General features: G+C 51.4%; 10 protein-coding genes across 10 annotated transcripts; 4 read left to right on the forward strand and 6 right to left on the reverse strand.

The window, feature by feature from the left end:
• Positions 1 to 2,145: 2,145 nt before the first annotated feature.
• JCM6883_005966 (uncharacterized protein) lies at positions 2,146 to 3,687 on the reverse strand (the record flags this gene model as incomplete). Its single annotated transcript, XM_076630421.1, has 1 exon — positions 2,146 to 3,687. The coding sequence occupies one exon, from the start codon at positions 3,685 to 3,687 to the stop codon at positions 2,146 to 2,148; it is 1,542 nt and encodes a 513-aa protein (XP_076489480.1).
• Positions 3,688 to 4,534: 847 nt separating this feature from the next.
• SCS7 (fatty acid alpha-hydroxylase) lies at positions 4,535 to 6,108 on the reverse strand (the record flags this gene model as incomplete). Its single annotated transcript, XM_076630422.1, has 8 exons — positions 4,535 to 4,585; positions 4,650 to 4,690; positions 4,749 to 4,812; positions 4,881 to 5,063; positions 5,129 to 5,242; positions 5,308 to 5,518; positions 5,581 to 5,918; positions 5,992 to 6,108. The coding sequence occupies 8 exons, from the start codon at positions 6,106 to 6,108 to the stop codon at positions 4,535 to 4,537; spliced, it is 1,119 nt and encodes a 372-aa protein (XP_076489481.1).
• A 358-nt stretch (positions 6,109 to 6,466) lies between these two features.
• RBL2 (Rbl2p) lies at positions 6,467 to 7,008 on the reverse strand (the record flags this gene model as incomplete). Its single annotated transcript, XM_076630423.1, has 4 exons — positions 6,467 to 6,547; positions 6,613 to 6,699; positions 6,782 to 6,887; positions 6,959 to 7,008. The coding sequence occupies 4 exons, from the start codon at positions 7,006 to 7,008 to the stop codon at positions 6,467 to 6,469; spliced, it is 324 nt and encodes a 107-aa protein (XP_076489482.1).
• Positions 7,009 to 7,262: 254 nt separating this feature from the next.
• JCM6883_005969 (uncharacterized protein) lies at positions 7,263 to 8,037 on the forward strand (the record flags this gene model as incomplete). The annotated part of the gene is made up of 3 exons (XM_076630424.1): positions 7,263 to 7,512; positions 7,825 to 7,917; positions 7,982 to 8,037. The coding sequence occupies 3 exons, from the start codon at positions 7,263 to 7,265 to the stop codon at positions 8,035 to 8,037; spliced, it is 399 nt and encodes a 132-aa protein (XP_076489483.1).
• Positions 8,038 to 8,624: 587 nt separating this feature from the next.
• TOA2 (transcription initiation factor IIA subunit gamma) lies at positions 8,625 to 9,235 on the reverse strand (the record flags this gene model as incomplete). Its single annotated transcript, XM_076630425.1, has 4 exons — positions 8,625 to 8,744; positions 8,843 to 8,935; positions 9,008 to 9,095; positions 9,165 to 9,235. The coding sequence occupies 4 exons, from the start codon at positions 9,233 to 9,235 to the stop codon at positions 8,625 to 8,627; spliced, it is 372 nt and encodes a 123-aa protein (XP_076489484.1).
• Positions 9,236 to 9,872: 637 nt separating this feature from the next.
• Positions 9,873 to 11,969, forward strand: JCM6883_005971 (purple acid phosphatase family protein; the record flags this gene model as incomplete). The annotated part of the gene is made up of 8 exons (XM_076630426.1): positions 9,873 to 10,002; positions 10,068 to 10,322; positions 10,388 to 10,802; positions 10,871 to 10,993; positions 11,053 to 11,125; positions 11,194 to 11,533; positions 11,600 to 11,676; positions 11,736 to 11,969. 8 exons carry the CDS (start codon positions 9,873 to 9,875, stop codon positions 11,967 to 11,969), a joined length of 1,647 nt encoding a protein of 548 aa, XP_076489485.1.
• Positions 11,970 to 12,390: 421 nt separating this feature from the next.
• Positions 12,391 to 14,506, forward strand: CLP1 (cleavage polyadenylation factor subunit CLP1; the record flags this gene model as incomplete). Its single annotated transcript, XM_076630427.1, has 7 exons — positions 12,391 to 12,683; positions 12,844 to 12,899; positions 12,968 to 13,678; positions 13,741 to 13,847; positions 13,922 to 14,075; positions 14,132 to 14,336; positions 14,398 to 14,506. 7 exons carry the CDS (start codon positions 12,391 to 12,393, stop codon positions 14,504 to 14,506), a joined length of 1,635 nt encoding a protein of 544 aa, XP_076489486.1.
• A 314-nt stretch (positions 14,507 to 14,820) lies between these two features.
• Positions 14,821 to 16,761, forward strand: JCM6883_005973 (uncharacterized protein; the record flags this gene model as incomplete). The annotated part of the gene is made up of 7 exons (XM_076630428.1): positions 14,821 to 14,868; positions 14,926 to 15,211; positions 15,282 to 15,369; positions 15,436 to 15,489; positions 15,564 to 16,060; positions 16,130 to 16,223; positions 16,281 to 16,761. 7 exons carry the CDS (start codon positions 14,821 to 14,823, stop codon positions 16,759 to 16,761), a joined length of 1,548 nt encoding a protein of 515 aa, XP_076489487.1.
• A 739-nt stretch (positions 16,762 to 17,500) lies between these two features.
• Positions 17,501 to 18,406, reverse strand: JCM6883_005974 (40S ribosomal protein S24; the record flags this gene model as incomplete). The annotated part of the gene is made up of 4 exons (XM_076630429.1): positions 17,501 to 17,544; positions 17,615 to 17,693; positions 17,764 to 18,042; positions 18,404 to 18,406. 4 exons carry the CDS (start codon positions 18,404 to 18,406, stop codon positions 17,501 to 17,503), a joined length of 405 nt encoding a protein of 134 aa, XP_076489488.1.
• Positions 18,407 to 19,184: 778 nt separating this feature from the next.
• JCM6883_005975 (uncharacterized protein) lies at positions 19,185 to 21,903 on the reverse strand (the record flags this gene model as incomplete). Its single annotated transcript, XM_076630430.1, has 5 exons — positions 19,185 to 19,553; positions 19,630 to 20,552; positions 20,617 to 20,705; positions 20,775 to 21,109; positions 21,181 to 21,903. The coding sequence occupies 5 exons, from the start codon at positions 21,901 to 21,903 to the stop codon at positions 19,185 to 19,187; spliced, it is 2,439 nt and encodes an 812-aa protein (XP_076489489.1).
• Between the last annotated feature and the right edge of the window lie 140 nt (positions 21,904 to 22,043).

Raw genomic sequence — 22,043 nt, forward strand, 5'->3', positions numbered from 1 at the left:
GTTCTCCGAATTTGACACGTGCGCGATAAACAATTTGGTCCGATCGTATAATGGTTAGTACACAAGGTTCTGATCTGCTCTCTAAAGAGACGACAATCCTTGTAATCGGGGTTCGATCCCCCGTCAGACCTTTCTTTTTGTCGTTCGTTGCCTTCGTAGTCTATTTTTGCTACAGGCGTGTCCGGTCCGTTGAAGCGTGTGCTTGTGGTAACGAGGACCCGTCACGCAAGTGCTGATGCCATGTCGAGATGGAGGGGAAGGAAGGGGAGAAGATTCGACGAAACGCAGATCAAACACCTCAGCTTCTTGTCCGCTGAAAAATAGCGGATGGATGGATGACGGTCAGAGCGACCTTCAGAGATCGATCGGCTTGAGGGCTTCACGGCTGTTTTGCGGACGCGAAACAAGAGAGACAAGCGAGAGAACCGATCCAAGCTCCATCTTTGGACCAGTTTCTGCTGGATATGAGTGCAGGGAGCGGAGTAGAAGCCAGCGGTGCAGCTGACAAGGCTTGTTAGACAAGCTACGAGGTCCAGACGCGGATGGATCGGGATGACAAACACGAAGCAAAACTTTCCGTCGAGCGCGAGAACGACACCCGAAGTTTAGTTGCTCCCTTTCCGGCACCGATCGTCCGCGTCCGATGTAGTACAGTGCGGTACCATAATGGGGCGATCTCCACGCACGCAACCAAAGAAGATTCAGGCATGAAGGGAAAAAAAAAGGCGAAAAAGAGAAAAAGAAGATCTTCCTGGCCGGGAATTGAACCCGGGTCCCACGCGTGACAGGCGTGTATACTAGCCACTATACTACCAAGAACTCGCTTTGATGTCTAAAATTGTCAATTGCAATTTATATACTGTAGTCACAGCACAATCGGATTGGCTCCTGCCCTCCTGGACCGTCTCTCCTCTCAAGCAGCCGACTGAGCAGTACAGCACATGCAGTGGCCCACCCTGTAAGCCCTGGGAAGGCGCGGAAAAGGAGGAACGTCACTCTCAGATGACTCACCCTTCTTGCCGGATTTCGACGGGTTGCAAGTCATGTCCAGCCACGCTCCAACCTCCCCCTTCGTCCATATCCACATGATCAGCGTAGATGGCTCACAGACCGACAGCTAGGTAGCTCTCGCAACGGAGATACTAGAATGTGCTCCTCCTTCCTTCAGCTCGTTCTCCCTGAAATTGGTCGAGCGAGTGACCGCAGTGCATCGTAAGAGCGAAACAGACAACTCGAACCACGGGAGTCCAGGTTGCTCCCCTTTTACCCTTTGAGGCACTGCAAAAAACGGTTGCTCGAGCCCCAAGTGCACGGAGGCAAAAGGTTAATCCGACCAGAGCAGGATTTGAACCTGCGCAGGCAAAGCCTAATAGATGGCGAATTGATTCGAGTCTATCTCCTTAACCGCTCGGACATCTGGCCAACAATTCAATGAAGTCGAAGACAAAACTAGCCAATATATTTTAGCAGAGTTGTTCAGTCTCTCTTTCACTTCACGATATTATCCTCTCTCGCATCCCGAGGTCATTACCGGAGAGTGGAAGAGCTGGACGGCTGATCGACTCGAGAGAGCGCGCAGGAAGATAGTACAAAGGTTGCACCAAGCCTGAACCGATTTCTTCTCAAGTCTGTCCGTATCACTCGCCTGTATTCGAGCTTTGTCTCGCGGTCAGTCAGGTTCGACGAAAGCGATCTGGTTGCGCCCCAGACGGCCGGATTGTCGAGGCTATCAGAACGGGTTTACAGCCGTGTTCTTCCGGTCGAGAGTCAGTGACCAGTGTTACAAGCTAGTGCTTAACTGTCAACGAACATTCACGGCGCTGTGACGATAGCAAAGACGATAGCAAAGACGAGGAGCTGCTGACGTGCGCTGTGAGTTTCACAATTGCGAAACACGTTTTGCAACTTCCGACGAGTAAGAACGAATGGAATGACATTGTGCTGACTGGATAGTAATAGTCTCCGGCTGATCTCTACTCTCTGAGAACGCGACAGGGTATAGCGACTGTGAGGGAGGGCAGCGAGGGAACAACAATGAAGACGTGACAAAGGATCTCGGGCCGAAAAGTTCAAGGAGATCAGCAGAGATTCAGAGCTACACGAGAGGAAGAACAAGAGCACGAACATGTTTCATCTCCCTCAAGACTAGTCGCTTCCACTTTCCCCTGAACTCTGCTCCGATCCATCGCTCTCTTCTTCTTCCTCCTGCTCTTCCTTTGATCTATTTTCCAGAGATGACTTGTACCTTAACCCGTAAACGAGACGCCAATCCTCTCCTTCATACTCTCCGGATCCTTCGACATAAGCGCCATCTTCGAACCATTCAAGTTCTTCGGTTTCGAAGTCGTCGTCGAGGTCGATTTCGAGGCGATCGAGATCGAGGCCGTGTTTTTCGGCGAGGGGTAGAATGTATTCTAGAGGCCTTTTGAAACCGTTGAAGTAGAGGTCTCCGACCGCGCGGTTATAAAACTCGACAACCGCGAGTCTGAAAACCAGAACAAGTTCCGAGAGATTACTTTCGACGACGAGACCGACGGCTCGCGCTTTCTCCTCCATCTCGATTACTTGAGGCAAGACGTCCGAGATCCTGTCGTTCCATGGTAATTTCCAATCAAACGTTTCGAAGAGATCTTCAGCTCCTTCGAGAAAGACAAGAGGATCCCAGTCATAAGAGTCTGGATGATCAAATTCCACCTGGGCGAAGTCAAAGTTGAACTCGAACCCTTTCTCGATTCCGAGATATGCGAGAGTGAGCGTGTGAAGGTGGGGTAAAGAACGGAGTCCTCCGAAAAGTTCGTCGAGGTTCGGAGTTTGGGCGTTCCAGGCGAGACTGAGCACGACCAGATTGGGGAGATCGAGGATATGAGCTTGGAAGGAGTCGGATACAAAGGGGGGATGCAGGTGAAGATATCGGAGGCCGGTAAACTTTGGAAGGAGATGGTCGATTGGGTCGTGAAATGAGTAGAAGTTGTCACTTCTGAGTCGAAGAACAACGAGTCCATCACCGAGAATGTCGAAAAGAGGGAGGATAGAGGCATCGCGGCAGAAAACCCCAATGTCGACAGAAGGAATGGTCGCCGAAGGGAAGAATTGAGGAAGTCTAGACGGCGCAGGAAAGCGGAAGGTGTGCTTGGTTCGAATGACGACTTGCAGTACTTGAATAGCGGGGTTCCAGTGAGCGTCCTCCTCCTGCTCAACCCCATCATCTACCTCGATGCGTCGGAGAGTCGGAACTCGGCTGAGACAATCAACGAGTGAAGAGCTGAGTGGAGTCTCGTCGAGGCGAAGAGTACGAAGGGAGGATAAGAGGTTCGAGTGCTTGAGGAAATGAAGCGCGAATGCTTCTGAGACCCGACTAAACTTGATTTTGACCAAATTCGGCAGAAGGCGCAAGAGCGGTTCGACGTCGATGTTTCTTCCTCTGATACAGTCAACTTCCGCACGATTCCATTCGAGTCTCTGAGTGTGGTTGCCTTTATGTGGTTGAGTGTCGAGCGTACGAACAAGTTGGGACAATTGTTGCGAGGATTTGACGTTGATCGTGCGATAAAGAGCTCGTTCCTGCGAGAGTAAGAGGCCCCTTGAAATCCCACGAGTTGTCAAGTTCGAGTCCGAGCTTGAGTTCTTAGCTGCGATCTCAAAGATGGCGTCGAGGAGCTCGGTGGGCAAGCGAGAGAGGCGATCCATTCTGATCTGTTTGGCGACGAGGAATCAGGTCAGCCTGACGGATCTGGAGCTCGCACACAGGTAGTTCTCACCGTCTCGGATGACCCTGTTGCCTGAAGAGTCTCTGAACGTCCCTCCAGCGTTCCTCGACCAACCTACGAGATCAACATCACAAGGTCGAGTAAGCGTCTGAATCCGATGGGATCTCAGCTTTATAAGAACCTACCTCAGAAGATAGTCACCAGTTCACAGTAGTCTCGAAGCGTCTCGTTAGCGGAGCCTTTCCGGAGGGTGTGGTAGATGGAAGTTGAATGACGATTCGCTACTGATTAGCGTTGTCGAGCTCGTCGACCGGTGGCGATGATGAGAGAGGTCAGAGCCTGATTGAGCGCCGCAAGGACTATGCCGAGGATTTGATGTAAAGTGGGAGAGGAGGAGAGACATGAGATCTGAGAACTTCTCGGACAACTCTAGCTAGCGAAGATGAAGCGGATGCTTGCCCCGACGACAGGAATCGCTGTCAACCGAGAGGAAGGCTTCTCCGGTTTCGTGCTAGCTAACTCTCCGTGGAGCGAAAAAGAAGAAAAGATCTAGGAGAGAACGTAAGAGAACGGACGGTGTTGTCGACCGGGGAATGAGTGATTACACAACGGGTAGTAAGGGTTAAAGGAGCCATAATGCGGGTAGGATGAACAAATAGCCTCGAGAAAGGGAAGCGAGTGACAACGAAGCGATAGCTTCGAGGACAGAAAAAAGTCTAAGAAGAAAAACGAAAGAATGGGTTAGAAAGGAGGGGAATGAGGGTAGGAGATGGAGCGAGGCGCAAGCGAGGGGCGGGTGAAACTGAGGCGAAGTGCGAGTCGACCTATTAAGTGGTTTTCGAGTCGACCTTTGCGGAGCCGTCCGTGTTCCTTACAAACTGCGACGACGTGAACAGATCAGCTCTAGCTCGACGTAAACAGACTACAGCGAGAAGGTCTCACCTCGGTTCCGAAAACGTAATCCCAAAAGTTCGAAGTAACGCCTAGAGTGAAAAGTCGTCAGCGTCGCGTATGAGTTGGAGTACAGGAAAAGGAACTGACCATAGCCTGCGTCCCAATTTCGATAATGGTGCTCCATATGCCAGGACTTCTGCTTCTTGATGTACTAGGAGAAGGAGAAGAAAAGGAGTAAATTCGATTGTTCTGAAAATGATGAGTAAGAAATAAACTCACGGCGGGCAACTTGGTGTGATGCATGGCGTAGTGCAGCATGTCGTAAACGACATACATTGCAAAACTGCCAGCAATCACACCGTTGGCCATCCAGTTGGGGAAAATCGTGTGCGCCAACTTGGTGAAGGGAGCCTGAAGAGCGGTGAATAGGATAGGCGGCATGACGAGACGCATACGATCCATCTGTACAGACGACCTCAAAGTCAGCAACAGATACAAAGCGAGAGAGAGAGAAATCGATCACGAACGGGAACGTAGTGGTGAATTCCGTGGAGGAGGAAATGAAGCATGAGGAAGAAAGGACGATCCGGGAGCCACTCTTCGACGTGGAAGACGAATCGATGCATAACATATTCGAGGATCTGTAACAGGAAACGGGGTCAGCGTGAGGACAGAACGACGCGAAAGGGAAGAAATGTAATCTTACGGTCCAGATGACGTTACCGACGAGGAAACAAGTACCGGTTCGTTGGAAGGCAGTCGTGAGAGAAAGACCTTTTGCGAGTTGTTGTAGGATCGATTGGCGGAAGATGTAGAGCGTGATCGGGACCCAAATTATCGGAACGACATACCACGATGTCATTGTGAAAATTTCGAGGTACGAGGGACCGAACAAACGCGCAGGGCGGGGGAGATGTCTACGATAATCGAGAGTGTCAGCTTCGAAGCAAGAAAACACACAGGGTCAAGGGGAACTCACCTCGGTTGGTGAACTTGTTTGAGATAGAAAGATTTCGAAAATTCCGAATTCCATACTTGCATGATCAACGGCCTGTCGAGATCCAAGAACTGGTTCTTCTCCCAATCACTCTTCTCGTCCGTGTCTGAAGGTGCCCATCCATCCTTGTACTCGAAATCCGGGTTGGTAATCGCTTCTCCCGAAACGACACGTCCAACTTGATACTCATTGAGTACTTGATACGCCGAATCTGAATGAGAATGTTCCGCAGGGTCTTCCATCGCTGCTTCGACATCCTTTCCAGCGTAGGCGAGAATAGTTTCTTCCGTTCCAGGATGATCTTCCAAGAATCGTGTCACCTGCGGATCGCGGACGCGTCAGTGGATTACTACAAAGTGAGGATCCATCCTAGACCGTAAGAGGAAGACTCACGTCGTAGACCTTGCCTTTGTAAGTGACCCAACAATCCGTGGCCGAGGAGTGTGCTTCGACATCTTCCGCGGTGTAGATGCGGTTCCGCTTTGCTGCTCGTTGATCTGCTAAACTCATCTGTGAGGTATCCGAGTGGTCGAAGGCGAGAAAGTGAATGGAGAGGGTCAGACAGTGGCGTATTTTTCCAACTTCACCAAACTTCTGGAAATCTCGCAAAATAGATCGCTCTCTTTTTTTGGGCCTCGTTCTCAACAGTAAGCAAGTACGTCGCACTGATCTATGATATTCCACGGCGTGTCTAATGAAACTTCGATATTCGAACATTTGTAATCCTCGTTTTCGCCGTTCTTCCCAAGTCTTCTTCGCCACGCTCGTCGACGCTCCGTGCATCTTTCCCGTCCAGCGAGATCCAACAGGCGACAAGGCCTACAATATCCGACACTAGACCCGCTGGTGCAAGAAATAAACCGAGATTTTACTCTGGTTTCGCAGCTTTGAGTGCAGCTTCCGCCTTTTTAAACTCCTCCGTACTCGAGATCTCGTCTTCCGCGCTCATCTACAGTTGAAAAACGTCGACTCACGTCAGCTGGTGGCAGAGCGAAGAGCATCCGGATAACGTACGACGAGTTCTTCCAAATCTTCGATTGCTTTCGCTAATCGTTTCTCAGAATCCGGAATCATTTGTAGACTGTCTGCTTGAACCCTTCTCTGTTATCGATTCCAATCGTTGTCAGCTTCAACCATCTTCACCAAGAACCCGCAGATACCGTGAAAGGAAACGAGGACTGACAGCTTGTTTCACTTCGTATTCGTCTTCCTCCTCTGCTTCCATCTTGTCCGCTGTAGCTTTCGCAGCTTCGGCTTCTGTCTTGTACGACGCAACTTCCTTCACGAGACTAGATTGATGCCGATTCGAATCGAGTTGAATGAGCAAACTTCTGAGCAAGAGGGACCTTGCGAGACTGACCGGTTGACTACTCCAGTCTTGATCGATAGTTGTCTCGCTGCGTTCGACATGGCGTTTGGTTGATTCTGGAATCCGAGATGAGTGGGAGAAGGAGAGAGAAGCTTTCTCTCCTTCCGCCCTCTCATCACACTCCCACTTGCCGAACGACCTCCCCTTCGACGCATTCGGGCCTGCTATCTCTACCGCTCACCTGCAAGCTCTCACGCGCGTTCCTTCCCCGACCCCCACCCGCTTCCGAAAACATCTCCCCGACCATTCCAGCCTGGTCTCTCCCTCGGCACACAGATACCCTTGTGTCGCCTCAATGAACCCATCAAGATCCTCTCTACCGCCTCATGAAGCCGAAAAATCCGAAAACATTCCGCCTCGAGAAGAATCCGAAACGCCAAAAGTCGCACCAGCTCCGGACCTCTCTCCGCCCGCGTCAGACGTCAAGGGTGATCCCTTCGAGATCGACTTTTTGCTCATGAGCGGGGCGAGGAAACGATGGAGAGTGGGTAGCGAAGAAACAGTGGAGCAAGTCAGGCAAAGGATTCATTCAGAGTGGCCTACAGGTGAGCTCAAACGAAGTCCCGCTCTCTCTCTTCTGCGGTCGGGAGACTAATCACCCTCACGCAGCGTGGAGAACGAGCGAAGCACCTGTCACAGGTCCCGATTCGATTCGACTGTAAGTTCGAGACTCTCGCTCACTCAAGATTCGAGTTCTTTCGACTGAAAGCCTAAATGGTCATCCCGTATCAACAGGCTATACCTTGGAAGATTCCTTGAGCCTGAGAAACTCCTTTCGAATGAGTTCCCATCCCATTCTGGGGTCTCCAGCGAGCTCCGAGAAAGAGCTGATGAAATTCGTTGCGCGCTTTTCGTAGGTTACAACCTGAAACCGCCCCAGGAGGAAGGGCAGCCGCCGACCATCGTCCACCTACATATCAGAACAATACCACTGGAAGAGGTCCAAGATGGTGAGCATCGTCTTTTGTCTCGATCCAGTTCATCAAGCTGACTCGAGATTTTATCTTTTTGCAGACAGTATCGACAAACCCCGAAAAGGTTCAACTTGTAGATGCTGCACAATCTCCTGAATGTGACTACAAACCGTCAACCAGCCTCTACCCAGCTCGCAGCTCAATTTACCCAGGTTTCTTTCCCCTTCAGCATAATACCCGTTCCATCTGTCTATGTTCGAGTTCTACTTCAGTTCTCCTGTATCATTCACGTTTATTCACAGCCGTTGCTATCGAATTCCCCTTGTATTGCACTGTAACGAACCATGGAATCGAACGACGCGGGACATCGATGATTTGCAGTTTTTCAGTTTTGTCTATGTTGTCATTGCGAGAACACAGCAAAAGAGGAAGTGTTTTCGTGAGAAAGGAGAAGAAGAAGAGGTATGGTACGACAAACGAAGAACGAACTTGAGTAAACGAACGAGGACGAAAAGAGAGAGGAATCTTGTTTTTGCGGAATGCGAAGAATGGGATGGGAGCGAGAATGACTGTAGGAAGTCGTGCGAGATAACATTGTTGAGCAAGTAGTTGGTGAGGCGAGCCTCATATGCGAGAGGAGAGAACGACTCCGGGAAGAATCGAAGAAGTGACGAAAACGAGGCAAGGACGTAACGCAACGAAGCGCTCGTCCTTCTCTTCGAGGCGAACCCCATCAGTCGACCTTACTTGGCGGGAGCGTCACCGGACTTGCATGCGACGATTTTGCATTTTCCCAATCCCGTCACGACTTCGTTGTTTCCTTCGAGTTTGAAAGTAGGATTTTGTAGGACAAACGTCCAGACCTATCGTAGAGACCGTTCGAGAGGAGGCATGCCGTCCGAAGTCAGTCATCCAGTCTATAAAGACGTCGCGACGCAACTCTCCGAGTGAGAGAGTTCACCTCGTCACAAAGTCGGTAGGTGTTGAGATGGGCTTTGACGCTCGATTTAGTCTTGACCTCCTTGTTGATCGCTTGTGAAGCAGACTTGTCAAACTATCCAATGTCGAGTCGAGTCGCGTGAGTGAGTGGACGGGAAACAGAGGAAATACGGGCAGGAATCCTCACCTGAGCGAGCGTCTGCAATGCCAACTGAGGATTGATATGTCCACTGTTGATCAACTCATCGAGGGCTTCTACCAACGCGTTACCGAGGCTACAGAGATGACGAATCAGTTTCATCAACAAGATCTTCGGCACCTCATCCGACTGCGTGGGAGCTTACGATGAACGACGGTAGAGCTGATAGAAAGGTGTAGGTGCAGCTGGAGTAGCTGCAGAGGCGTTTCCCGACATACTGAGATGTGGTGAGCAGCGAAGAGACAACCTCTCTCTTTCCTTCCTCTCACTCACTCAGATTCGACTCGCCAAACTTGCGCGTACTGTGGTTTAGCTATAACGGCGCTATCCGCTCGGCCAGACCAGCCATCGAGATCGCTACCCTTCGTTTGGTCTCGCTCAGCCTCCGCAGAATCAATCATCCAATTTTCGCGCTTCGGGACTCGAGAGCCGGCAACGCCTCGTTCGCTGTCACTCGCAGCTCATCGAAGGCCAGGGAGAAGACTGGGAGGGAGTCTCGTGATCAAATAGAGATTCGGGGGTCTCGTCTCGTCCTTACATTCTTCCCGGAGATTCGTCTTGCTAACTCGCCTCTTCGTTTCGAGCAGCGACCTCCCCACGAACTCTCCGACCTCGAGAACAGAGCCATATTTCGATAGCTATTCCTGCAGTTTCTTCAGGGGATTTCGAATTCGTCGCGACGCACGTTCGGCTTGTTTTGCACACGTTCTCCCTCTCTAGCGCCGTTTTTGAGCGGAGGCTTCTTCCCGCGTACATCATGTAGATAATTCCAAACTTTCGCTCTCTGGAACGCGTCTGGTTCTGAGTATTGTCTCGCTCTCGCTTCGTTCCTCACTCGTTTTCTCAAAAGACCATGATCTCATCGCTCGTCAAGATCGGAGCGTTCGCATCTCTCGCTTCTCACGCCGTCGCTCAATCCTCTTCAAACACGAGCGTCGCACCTTGGCCGGAGTCGGTGACGGATTTCGGAAATGGAGTTCACAGTAAGTCTCGCTTGCTCGCTACACTCGACATTCATAGCGAGCTCACGCAGTTGACTCGCGATCAGTTCCCGGAGCGATACCGGCAAACCTGTACGAGCCGCTGCAACATCGACTCGCGTTCCAAGGTTCGAACGGAATGACTGTTTCCTGGAGTTCCTTCAAGCAGATTGATCAGCCAACCGTCTACTTCGGCACTGATCCCAGGAAACTCGACCAAGTCGCAACCTCAAACGATTCGACGACCTACGAGACTTCTCGAACCTACAACAATCATGTTCTTCTTTCGGGGCTCAAGCCCGCGACAAAGTATTGGTACCAAGGTGAGTCTAGTACTCGCTGACTCGTCGTGGAGGAAGATACGCTGACGCAGAGGGAACGAGACCAGTATCACACACGAACGAACCTGGAGGAGCTTACCGACCTTCATACACTTTCACCACTGCCCGAGCTGCAGGCGACAAGACCTCTTATTCTATGGCGGTATTCGCCGACTTGGGACTGATGGGGAGTCAAGGATTGACGACCTACTCGGGTCCCATCGGAGGACCGGACACTTTCCTGAAAGCTAAAGAAACGAACACGATCCAAAGTCTCACCGAACAACTCGACACCTTCGAGTTCTCGCATATCGTGGGAGATATTGGATACGCCGATTACTTCATCAAAGAGAGCTATCAAGGGTTCTTCGGGACCGACAAGAACTCAACTCAACCTACCCGAGCGATGGTCGCAGACAAGTACGAAGAAATGTCCGAGCAGTTCTACGATCAAATGTCGGAAATCACGGCTCGCCGTCCTTGGTGAGTTGATCATTTTGCATCTGAATCGCGAAAACGCAACATCTGGCTGATCGATCGCGCTCTTCTAGGATGGTTTCTCCGGGAAATCACGAAGCCAACTGCTTGAACGGTCAACAGAAGAACAAAAAGGCGAATATCGCCTACGACGAAAGTTACTGTTTCGAGGGACAAACTGAATTCAAGGGTTTCCGGTACGAATCAGCTCTTCGATCCTCTTGAGCAGCTGGTTCTGACATGAGATGCTTCTCAGCGACCACTTCCGAATGCCCGGATCAGTCTCGAACGGTCTCGAGAACTTCTGGTACTCTTATGACTACGGAATGGTGAGCTTTTCTTATGCTTCTCCTCGCAGATCTAACATTTCTGAACTTGTCCATCGCTCGTTGGCCAGACTCACTTCGTCTCGCTAACTGCCGAAACCGACCTTGGGGCTAACTTGACGGGCCCGATTGAAGCGAAACCCTTCAATGCGTCAACCGGGAACGTCAATGGACCGTTCGGCGAACCAAATCAACAAATCGACTTCCTCGCCAACGATCTTAGCCGCGTCGATAGGCACAAGACTCCTTGGGTCATCGTGTTCCTTCACCGTCCCTACTACTGCAGCAGCGGGTGTGAGCTTGGAGTCGCGTGGCAGCAAGCTTTCGAAAAGATCCTGTACGACAATCAAGTCGATCTCGTGTTTCATGGTCATGTTCACAACTACGAGGTCTTCGCTCCGATCTACAATGGTTCGTCTGATCCTCCTACGCCGAATCGTTCGAGTGGATCCTAACTTTTTGTATTCATTTTCGCAGGCACCGTCGATCCCAACGGCTTCAACAACCCTCGTGCGCCAGCCTATATCGTTGCAGGTAACGCTGGACACTACGATGTGAGTCTGACATCCTTGATCGCAAGGGAGAACCCAAGCTGACTTTCTCTCGCGAACAGGGACTCGACGATTTCGACGATCCCGTCAAACGCGCAAATGGTTCCGTCTTCTCGAACGATAATACGTACGGCTGGGGTCGACTTACATTCATCGACGACGAGAATCTCGTTTACGAACACATCGCTTCGACCAACTCTACCGTCATCGACACTCAAAAGCTGCACAAGAAGCGAAAGGGCAACGGAAAGGGCAACGGTTCATCGTCTCGCAAGCGTCTCGACCGTATCAACTAGGGGATCTTTCGCTGCTATCATATAGATTTCATTTGGGAAAAAGGAAAGTTTTGTTTACAAAGAAAGTGCTTAGTTTCGTCAGTATCTGTGCCGCTTCGAGGGTCACAATAGAGAGGTACTCGACAGAGCTTCCCCGCCGCAAAGGCGGTGGCCTGAAAGCACGCTCCATGTTGCGCTTCTTCAGACGACTCAATGTCTTCGTCGACCTTGAATCGCAGCTTCGCATCCAACTTCGTCTGCTTTTCAAAGCTTCTCTGGCCCACTCCGTATTCTGAGCGGAGTATATACGACGACTAGCGCATCGTTTGCCCAAAATTTGATCCAAGTTCAAGCGAAACTCACGCAACTTCGCGAATCATTCTTTTGCCTCATTTCTCTCTTCACTTCCCGAATCTCTTCGCCGCCTGAAACTCCTCGAGCAATGTCTACGGCATCAACACGGAAGTTCTCTATACCGCCCTCTCACGAACTCCGATTCGAATTGGAATCGCCAACAGATGCGATCAGCGTCAAACTCCTCTCCGGATTCGCAGAGGTGTTCGGCTTCGAACTCATGCGCGGTGCAACGTACGGGTTCGCCAACGAGCAAAGAGGAGCAGTATGGGCGCCAGGCGTAAACGGCGAGGGAGCAGAATTAGAGATGAGTCTACTTTCCTCTCTCCCTCTCAACTCTGGTGGAGCAACTCGAGGCTTGAGTTACTTGATGAGGAATCAGTGAGCTCCTGGGCAGGTCGATTGACTATGAAAGACTCGGGTGATGGAATTCATTTCACTCAGTTTGTCCAGGTCTGAGAGAGGTCGCTTGCCTGTTGTTTTGCGCTGTTGGTCGAGATCTCGAACTATAGAGCAGTTCGACTCGAGCGTCTGCGTGTAGCTCCTCGAGAGGCTTCAGCGACACGATCTTCTCTCTCGTGTTTTGCCATTCTCTCGGTTCATTCCTTCCCTCTTCTCTGCTCCTTGAACTAACCCGCGATGGTCTTGTCCTCTCCACGTTACAGGTGCCCTCGACAGCGTCTACGTCGCCTCTGAATCGACAATGCCGACCTACTTGAACCTTCATCTTTCTCTCTCTCGCCTCCGACATCTCTCCCGTCCTTCCTCTTTCTCGGTTACCCGTGACCTCTCTCAACCCGACGACGAAGTTGCACCCCCTCGAGTGCTAGTGATTGGTGAAAGAGGAGCCGGGAAATCGAGTCTGATCAAAATGTTGACGAATTGGAGGAATCGAGAAGCGAGGGCGACTCTCGCGAAACCTGGACAACAAACTGCTGGTTTGACCGTAGTCAATCTAGACCCGAACGATGGTTCGTGGACGCTACCCGGAACAGTCGGAGTCGTCAGCACTTCCTCCCTTCTACCGACGACAACTCCGATCGCACCTTTCGGAACCAGTTTCTCCTCAGGTCCTCCCGTCCCATTCCCGACTCCATCCACCTCGCAAACTCCCTACGTCCCCCCTGTCAACATCGACGCGTATGCGCCTGTGCTCAATCCACTCGTTTACTTTTACGGTCATCTCGCTGCGACTACGAACGAACCACATTACGAATTGTTGACGAAATCAGTCGCGAGCGCTGTCAAGAGAACAGTAGACGCAGGAGGCATCGACGGATGGAAGAGTGGTTATCTGATAGACACGCCGGGCGAGTGGGCAGAGAAGAAAGGAGGAGGATGGGAAAAGGTCAAGGCTGCTGTTCGAGAATTCGAAGGCGAGTCTCTTCTCCGTCTTCAGAATCTCATGAAGACGAGCTGATCGATCTCATGTCACTAGTCAATGTTCTCCTCGTTTTTGGTTCGGAGCGTCTCTACGTCGAAATGACTAAACTGCTCAACACGAACAAAACGGTGACAGTCGTTCGAGTGCCGAAGAGCGATGGTGCAAGTCTTTTTCCGCTCTACCCTTCATCATCCTCGTCCTTTCTTGGCAACTGACAAAATACTCCTGAGAACAGGCCTCTGACCTCGATCTCTCCACGTTGTCTCGCATTCAATCCTCTCAAATTCGATCGTATTTCTACGGTGGTCCCGCGCTCACGCAAGGGGTTCTCAGTCCATTCTCTATTATCGTCAAATTCGACGACGTGAGAATATGTCGGGTCGGAGAAGGTAAGTAATCTCGACTTGTCTCCTTGTCGCAACCGCTAATGAGCAAATTTGATCAGCTGCTGGAGCTCATGCGCCGTCGTCCGCTCTGCCCCTCGGTGCGACTCGTCTGACTCGAGATACTGAACTCGTTCCAATCGACCTCGCCGGTCCTCGAGCTGCAAGTGAGATTCTTAATCGGATACTCGCGGTCCCTCAAGCAGAAGAAGGGGACGAAGGGGAAGAGAAAGTCGTCAAGGGTCCCGTCGGAGGTTTCGTCTGGGTGTAAGCTCCTCTTCCTTTCCTCCTCTCGTCAGTTCACGAAACCTGACTTTCCCCTTGACAGGTCTGCACTCGATCAAGCAAAGAAGAAAATCACCCTGCTCTCACCTTTGCCCGGCAGATTACCTCGAAAGACTCTCATTCTCGGTTCTCTCGATTGGGTCGACTCGTAGTTCTCGCTGATGTGAGTCCAAGACTCTCGCTTGCACGCCCTTTCGCTCGAGACTGAGTACGCCTCGTGACAGACTCGCATTTGCAATTTGAACCACATTGATTGAACCTGCACGGACCGCTTCGCGATCGCGAGAGCCACTTGAGTGTCTCGTCTCGATCGTTGGGGCTCGATGTAATTCCGCTCGTATCTCGAAACGAATCTGCTCGAGCCTCACGACGCCTCCGCGGAATACTCACGAGCCTGCGTCTCCCATCTCGAACGGCCCGCTTCCCTTTCTTGTCTCTTCGCCATACTCGACAGTGAACTACCGTCATGTCCTTGAATGGTGCGCAAACACCAGAAGAGGTGGAAGAACTCCTCGTAAGTCCGTTGCTCGCTGTAGCTGATCTTTGCACTGACCCCGCCTCTTCTCAGTAGAAAGCCTCTCTCAGGCTCCTACCGAATACGACGAATCCCTGGGTTTACTTTCAATCGACTGCCTTCCTGCTCTTAAACAACCCAGCCCCAGCCGCTTTCTCGCCTTTGCTCATCACGGCCTCATCACTGCTCAGCGTCGCAACGCTCCTTTACATCACGGGACTCGTTGTCAGGTGGAGGAAGGGAACGCTCTGGTTCGTTCGAGTCGTTCGAGTTGGCCAAGAACGATTCATCTTGCCTCACTACGTGGTGTCTTACGTCTCGCTCATGACGATTTTCAATCTCTGTGAGTTCCTCTCTTCTCTACACTGGATTCCGAGAAGCGTGTTGCTGATCCGCCATGTGCCGCTGGCTAGGCCTGCAATCGTTCCTGTGGATCGTATGGTTTCGAATCGTCAAGGGTATAACAACACGCTCTCAATTTCTGTCGAACTCGTTACCCTGGTGAGCCCTTTCTCCTTCTTCACCTTTTGTATGAGGCGCAAGACTCATCTCAGATTGATATTGTAGGATTCCCGGAGTGCTATCGGTTTGCTGCGCGGTTCACTCATTGACAGTAACCTGGTTTGTCTCCGATTTGCTTTCTCCGAAGTATTCCGAGTGCACGATCCACTGACACTTCGTTCGACGAACATAAGGGTCTTACATCGCAGAGCGTATCACAACGGCTCTGAGCCTTGGTATACCTCTGCGAAGTTCACCAACTCGCTCGGAGTCGTGTTACCAATGGCCGCTCTCGGCACGCTCCTCCCTTACGGTATCCTGGCGTCGAACAATCTTCAATACAGTCAAGAATCGTCGGCGAAATTGTACAATGTCCTCGAATCAGGAGCGAGAACTTGGACTCCCGGATCGCCCATCGATCTCGGTAGAATACACGACACTTCGGTACTCGTAATCGACGTCGCTCGCAACTTGGGAGACTACGGTACTACATATGAGCTATTCTTCTCGATATTGGCGGGTTGGTGTGGTTTCTTGGGTTTGACATTCGTCGGAGTCGCGAGTCTTTACTTGCGAGACCTCAAGCGTTCAATCCGAAGCATGCAAGGAAGAACGAGAACCGGAGTAGAGACGTTCGCGAAGACTTATAGGTGGCTCGTTCTCGTTACGATCGGACTAGGTTTCTCGTGTAGTGAGTTGGCGCCTACCCTTCCCCCAAGCGAGTCATGTTCGCTAATTCTTCGTGTGTGCATCTCATTAGTCGCTCTCGCTGTTAATGTTTCATGGATTGCGGCAACGCTCCAACGAATCCTGAGGGACGGAACGACGAACGCTATCGCGATCATCATTCCTCTGTCAGTTTATCTCTCTCTTCTCCACGTAACGCTCGTCCTCACAACGTTTGCTTTCAGTTTCACCGTCGCGGTTCTCGGTATTCCCGTCTCGATCATTATTCTTCACAACGCTCTTTCCACTCCATCCGCTCGTTCCCTCGCTTCCTCGACGATTCCTCACTCGAATCCTTCTGGATCGACTCTCACTTCGAAGCAACAACAGCAACAACAACAGGAGAACCTGGATCACATTTACACGACTCAATTCGATCTCGTCGCAGCTCTCCCTCTCGACCGGTTCGCGTTCCTTTCGTCTGGAAATCTCGAAGGAGGTGCAAGAGCCGACGGAACGATACCTCCTGACGGGGTACCTTTCGGCTCTCTCGAGTTGCAACCTACTCCGACGAGTCATTCGAGAGGTGCGAACAAGTTGGATGGGATCGTAGTCAATAGGTGCGAGGAAACTGTGACCGTCGTCGCCCTCCCGAACGGCGAAGTCGAGACAGAGATGGGACACTGGCAGCAGATTGACGACGATGAGGATGACAAGAAGTGGTAGATAGTCGGTTCACTTGTCTTTCTTTCTATCGATACTATGTTATAGAGCGCGTTCAAAGAGAAAGAAGTGGTCGGATGCGGCTGAGAGCGAAAGAGGGCAACTTTAAGCGTGCGAACTGCATCGTACGTCAAAGAGCTCTTGCCTAAGCCGTACTTAGGCGGAGAGCATCGAGCCTCGGTGTCGAGAGCTCGAGTAGATCGATCGCACAGCGACGCAGGTGCGCAGAGAGTCGCAATTTTCGGACACGAAACTTCGTGCTTCAGCTTCAAGTTGAACCCCGAAGGTTCTGGAAACTCGTTATCGTTCCGCTGCAACATGTATCACGATGTCACCGAGAGCGAGAAGCGACAGTTATGCCAGTGCCGGGAAAAGGAAAGCGCATTTCGGGGCGTTGTCGATTTCGATTTTGAGAAATTTCGACGCTTCCGACAATACAGATTCGAAGGTATTGAAAAAGGATGCTTCGAGTTCAGGCGTGTATGAGGAGAGGGGAATGAAAGCGAATCGGAGGAGAAACTTTGTCGAGGAGGCGGAAGTTGCGATCGATGCGATGGTCGAGGAGGCGGCGAATGTCGGCGTCGAGAGGTGATTGTCGACTGTATTGATCTCAAGGGACCAGATCCACGATGGACGAAGTCGAGCCTCTCGTGAACAAGGGGCGATTTGGGGGGGAAAGTGAAAACCCAAGAGCGAAAGTTCAGTTGCAGCGACGACAACGAGGCACTTAGAACGTCCCAATCTACTTCTTTTTTCCCTCAGACGCCTTCTTGACCTTGGCGGTACCTGTAGAAGGAGAAGAGAAGCGGTAAGCAACGAAACGAGAAAGGTGAAACGAGGAAAATCGAAAACTCACCCCTGAACTTCTTGGCACGGTTCTTACGTTCCTTGCGGAGCTTACGTCCAGTGCGTTCCCTCTTCTCAGCGAGACCGAACTGTGGAGAGAACGAAGGGCGTGAGTAAAGGCGTAATGAAGCAAGGAAGAAAGAGAATTCGAGAACTCACTCGGACGAGACGGTAACGGGGCTCGAATTTGAGCGACTCTTTCGAGTCGTAGATCAAAGCGAAACCAGTCGACTTTCCTCCACCGAATTGAGTGCGGAAACCGAAGACGATGACTTGGTCCTTGGGGGCCTTGTACATAGTCGAGAGCTTCTCACGGAGCTCGTCCTTGGAGACGTTGGGACGAGTAGGGTGAAGGACGTCAACGACCATCTGCTTGCGTTGAAGCAGACGGTTGGTGATGAACTTGCGGGTCCTGATGGTAACGGCGCCGGAGGGGTCCTAAACAACACAGGCACACACAAGCGAGATCGTTAATTCTTTCCGCCCATCTCAACCTTCAATACCTTAACTATTGTTTCGTGTCGAAAGCGGCGGTTCAGAATCGAGAGAAGCGGTAGAGTTGAGTAGGAGAGGGGAAGATCGAGGTACGGGTTCGAGGGTGATTCTTCGCCTGTTTCCACTCCAGCATGCTCACTAATCCCTCTAACTCCCTATATTCCGCCTGACGGGTTACCCTGGCTCGAGTGATGAGGCGATTTGTCGATTTTTCCGAAGTTGGTGAATCTCATTTTCTCGAGGTCGGTTTCTCGGGTCGGGAGGGCGTGACTGGTTGCGCGGGTCGTGTATCTAGGTAACTTACCATGTTGGCGGTCGAAGGTTGGCGGCACTAGCGGGTTGCAAGGGTCACAAGGAGAAGAAGAGGAATCGGCGACAGCTTTTCCAAGGCAAAACTTCCACCTTACTCTCTCCTCCTCACCTCTCTCACAAAGCGACCATCGACTCCCGGCTCTGTTGAACTGTAGCTCTCGTATATACTAGGCTCCCTGTGAGTAACTCTTCCTGTTCGTTCGGCGTCTCGTGCGTTTCCTCCCTCTCCCTTTGCTCTCTCCAGCTCTCCACTCGCTCGCCCGGCCGTCCCCCCGATTTACGTGATGAGTTCTACAACATTTATTCAATCAGTTCTGCTACTGTCAATCGTGTTTATCGATCATGATGAAGTATTAGACCAACAGCTTACTTTTACCTGATTCAATCAAACCCAGAGGGAACAAGCAACTCTAGCACTCGCACATGGATGAGAACTGACGATGATTCATTGTTTCATTCTATAGATAGCAGCTTGTTCACATCGACTCGATTTCACTCAACTGCGATTTCCCTCTCTGTGCTCAGTAGGCGCAACTCGACTAAGGCAGGGGCGCAGCATGAGTAGTCGGTGACTCCGTGTGAGGACAGTAGTGCATTCGGGTAGATCAAGTCTCTTTTGAGTCGTTGTGAAATCAAAACCTCATTTCGAAACCATTCTCTGCTCTCGTTGCTTGCGAAGCTGAAGGCAATATCTTGGTTCACAGCGGTTGCAATATACAGAGAGGATACAGGCGAGAGAAGCAAAACATAACAGAAGAAAGAGCTGCCACCGTTCATTCCTCCTTCAATTGCGATTCGTTCGCTTCAACGACTACTACTTCCTCGCTCGCACTAGTTCCCGATCCAGCGGGAAGATCTTCAGTCACCGCTCCACCTTCGTTCGTCTTGACCTCTACCACGCCGTCAATCGTTTCCTCCTGATTCTCCGACTCTTCCTCCTGCTTCTGCGCCGCTCGTTCTTCAGCTTGTCGCCTCAACCTCGCCGCCTCCATCGCGTCTTGTTGCTTCTTCTTCTGCTCTGCTGCTTTCGCTCGTTGTTTCGCGAAAGCTATCGGTAAGAAATCGGGATCCGAGTAGTGATGAAGACAGATTTTCGAGATAGGTGCTTTCTCGTCGATCAAATCTCTTGCTCTTCTCATTTGCTGCGATGACAAGAAGTCAATATATTAACATCAGTAAACTACTCCTCGCAAGCAGGAAGCGACGAGGAAAACTCACAATTCTCAATTCTTCGACCCAGTCAGGTCTAACGTTTCCAGCACAGTTTCTCGTCAAGATGAAAGGATCTTGCACCACGAGCATGTGTTCCGTCCACTTCTCTGGTTCCGCGAAATCTCCATACGGGATCGGTGAGGACGATCTCGAGTTCGCACGAGAACGATTTCGAGTCGCCTTTTCCCGTTCTTCGTCGAGTTCAGACTGTGCCTGGGCGATAGCGTCGAGTTCGGCGTGAGGGTCGTCCGTTTGAGCAGCTCCTCCTCCAGTAATGACTCCTCCTCCTCCTCCTTCTTGTTGCGCTCGTTCGTCCGCGAACGCCTCCAAAGCGAGATCCTCCATTTCCTGTCTCTTCCTCTCCGCTTTCGAAATACCATCTTCTCCGTTCTCTTTTCCGTCCAATGTCGCCTTTGGATCCGGAGTCGGAGCTTGACCAAAGAGTCGTTCTCGAGGGAAGGGAGCTCCGTTCGCGATACTGACGACGTTCTCTTTCGGGTTGAACTCTTCTCCCCAGAAATGGAAGAACCCTCTCGCGAGTTCGACTAGAATCGCCTCGTCCGTTTCGTAACCTTCTGGTTCCTGATCGTATTCAACGAACGTAACGTCCCATCCGACACTCCTGATCAAATGTCGAAGTTTCCCTCTTCGACTGTACGCTTTCGGAGTTGAGAAGAATCGAGATCGTTCAGTTTGGGTCGAGGCGATCAGTTCTTCGTCTTGGAGATTCGGGAGGAGGGAGATTTGTTGAAGGTACGAAATGACGAGGAGGATGAGGGTATAGGAGGAGAAAGTGACGATTCCGTCTTGATCTCCTGAAGGGTTGTTGAGTCCGCGTTGAGAGGCCCAGAATTTGATGAAGACCGATAAAGGGCGAACGAGCGGATGAAGGTTACAATACGAATTGAGGAGACGAGAATTGTAAACGCCTGCGTCGCGACAAAGCCTGTGAGTTCTAGTACTGCCAAGCAGAGAGACTCAAGGGGATCTGACCGAGTCGTTCGTTCGTGTTGAGATCAGCTTGAATCATTTGTCCATCGATTTCGACCTCGAATTTGCAAATCGGAACGGCGGCGTCGGGGCTGAGGTAACGATGTATCCTGAGTCAGACAAGCTGTCGGTGAGAAAGAGTGGGAAACAGCTGAACTCACATGGGATGAATGTTGTCCAGACCAGCTCGATACAGCGAGTTTCCGATTTTCCTCATCTGATAAATATCGGGAAGATCCTGCATGTGTTCCTTGCGTGACGAGTACCACTTGTCTTCGAATCCATTCGGTCGATACGGGTCGAGTAGACACAAGTCGAGATCTGAGGTCGAAGTTCCGAGTCCGAATCGAATCGAACCGAACGGCTCGATCGAAAGCGGCATCGCCGTCGCGGAATGAGGGTGTCCCCAATGGAAGCGCTCTCGATTCAGGTAACCCGTCAATTCGGAAATGAGATGTTCTCGAGCAGCGATAGATTCAGGTGACGGTCGTTGAATCTGTCTCACGAAAAGAATGATCATCGTTTAGCTTTCAGATCCATCGATTAATGAGACTTGACAGGACTCACGTCGTAAAGCGCATGAATCTGTGCCTCGAGATCTTCCTCGCCAGCTGTCTCTTTGACTTTCTCCAGCAGCGCAGTCCCTCGATCTCCTCCGGGAACTCCTCTCGCTTTCCCACGACCTCTCCCTCTCCCTCCTCCTCGATAGCCTGCTCCACCTCTCCTTGCTGGTGCTGAAGTTGATGTCGATGTTGGTGCTGGAGTCGAGGCGGCATTGGCGTCAGTTTGGACTCCTCTGCGAGTATTGACGCCAGTTCGAGTCGATTGAAACAACGCCGTTTTGAGGACTCTGGTTCCGCCTTCGTCTCCCTTTCTTCCCCCAGACTCTGTAGAGGGAGTTGTTGCTGTGCTGAACCCCCTCGCACCTCCATTCTGTTTCACTCCTCCTCCTCCTCCTGCGCTCGAACTTGCTCCCCCTCGAGTTGAGTTCGCTCCTCCTCTCCCTCTCCCCCTACCGGATCCTCTCCACGGGAAAGATGTACGATCTGTTGATTGTTTGACTGCTGGAGTGTTCGAAGTCGAGGGAACTGGAGGAGCGAGAGTAGGAGGGGCGCCTTCGGAAGATTGTACTTTGGCTGCCTTTTTGCGATTTCGATTACGACTCTTTGGTTTCGAAGGCGGTGTAGATGCTTCTGTAGTCGGTTTCGCTCCTTTCGAGGTGCCTTGTAGAGGCCAGACGGTCGGTGTCGATTGAAATTGAGGAGCAGGAGGATTCGGGGGAGAAACCATCGAGATGGAAGTCGAGAGAGGGCGTAGGGCGGTTCGTGTGGTGTCTAGGATAGTACGGTGAAATCTAAGCATGCAATGCTGCCTGCATCTAGACGAGGTTCGCGACCGTTCGAGTTCAAAACGAATTCGCTCATCTCGAG

Source organism: Sporobolomyces salmoneus (assembly GCF_050403485.1).
Source record: "Sporobolomyces salmoneus JCM6883 DNA, S_salmoneus_JCM6883_v1_ctg10, whole genome shotgun sequence".
NCBI lineage: Eukaryota > Fungi > Basidiomycota > Microbotryomycetes > Sporidiobolales > Sporidiobolaceae > Sporobolomyces > Sporobolomyces salmoneus.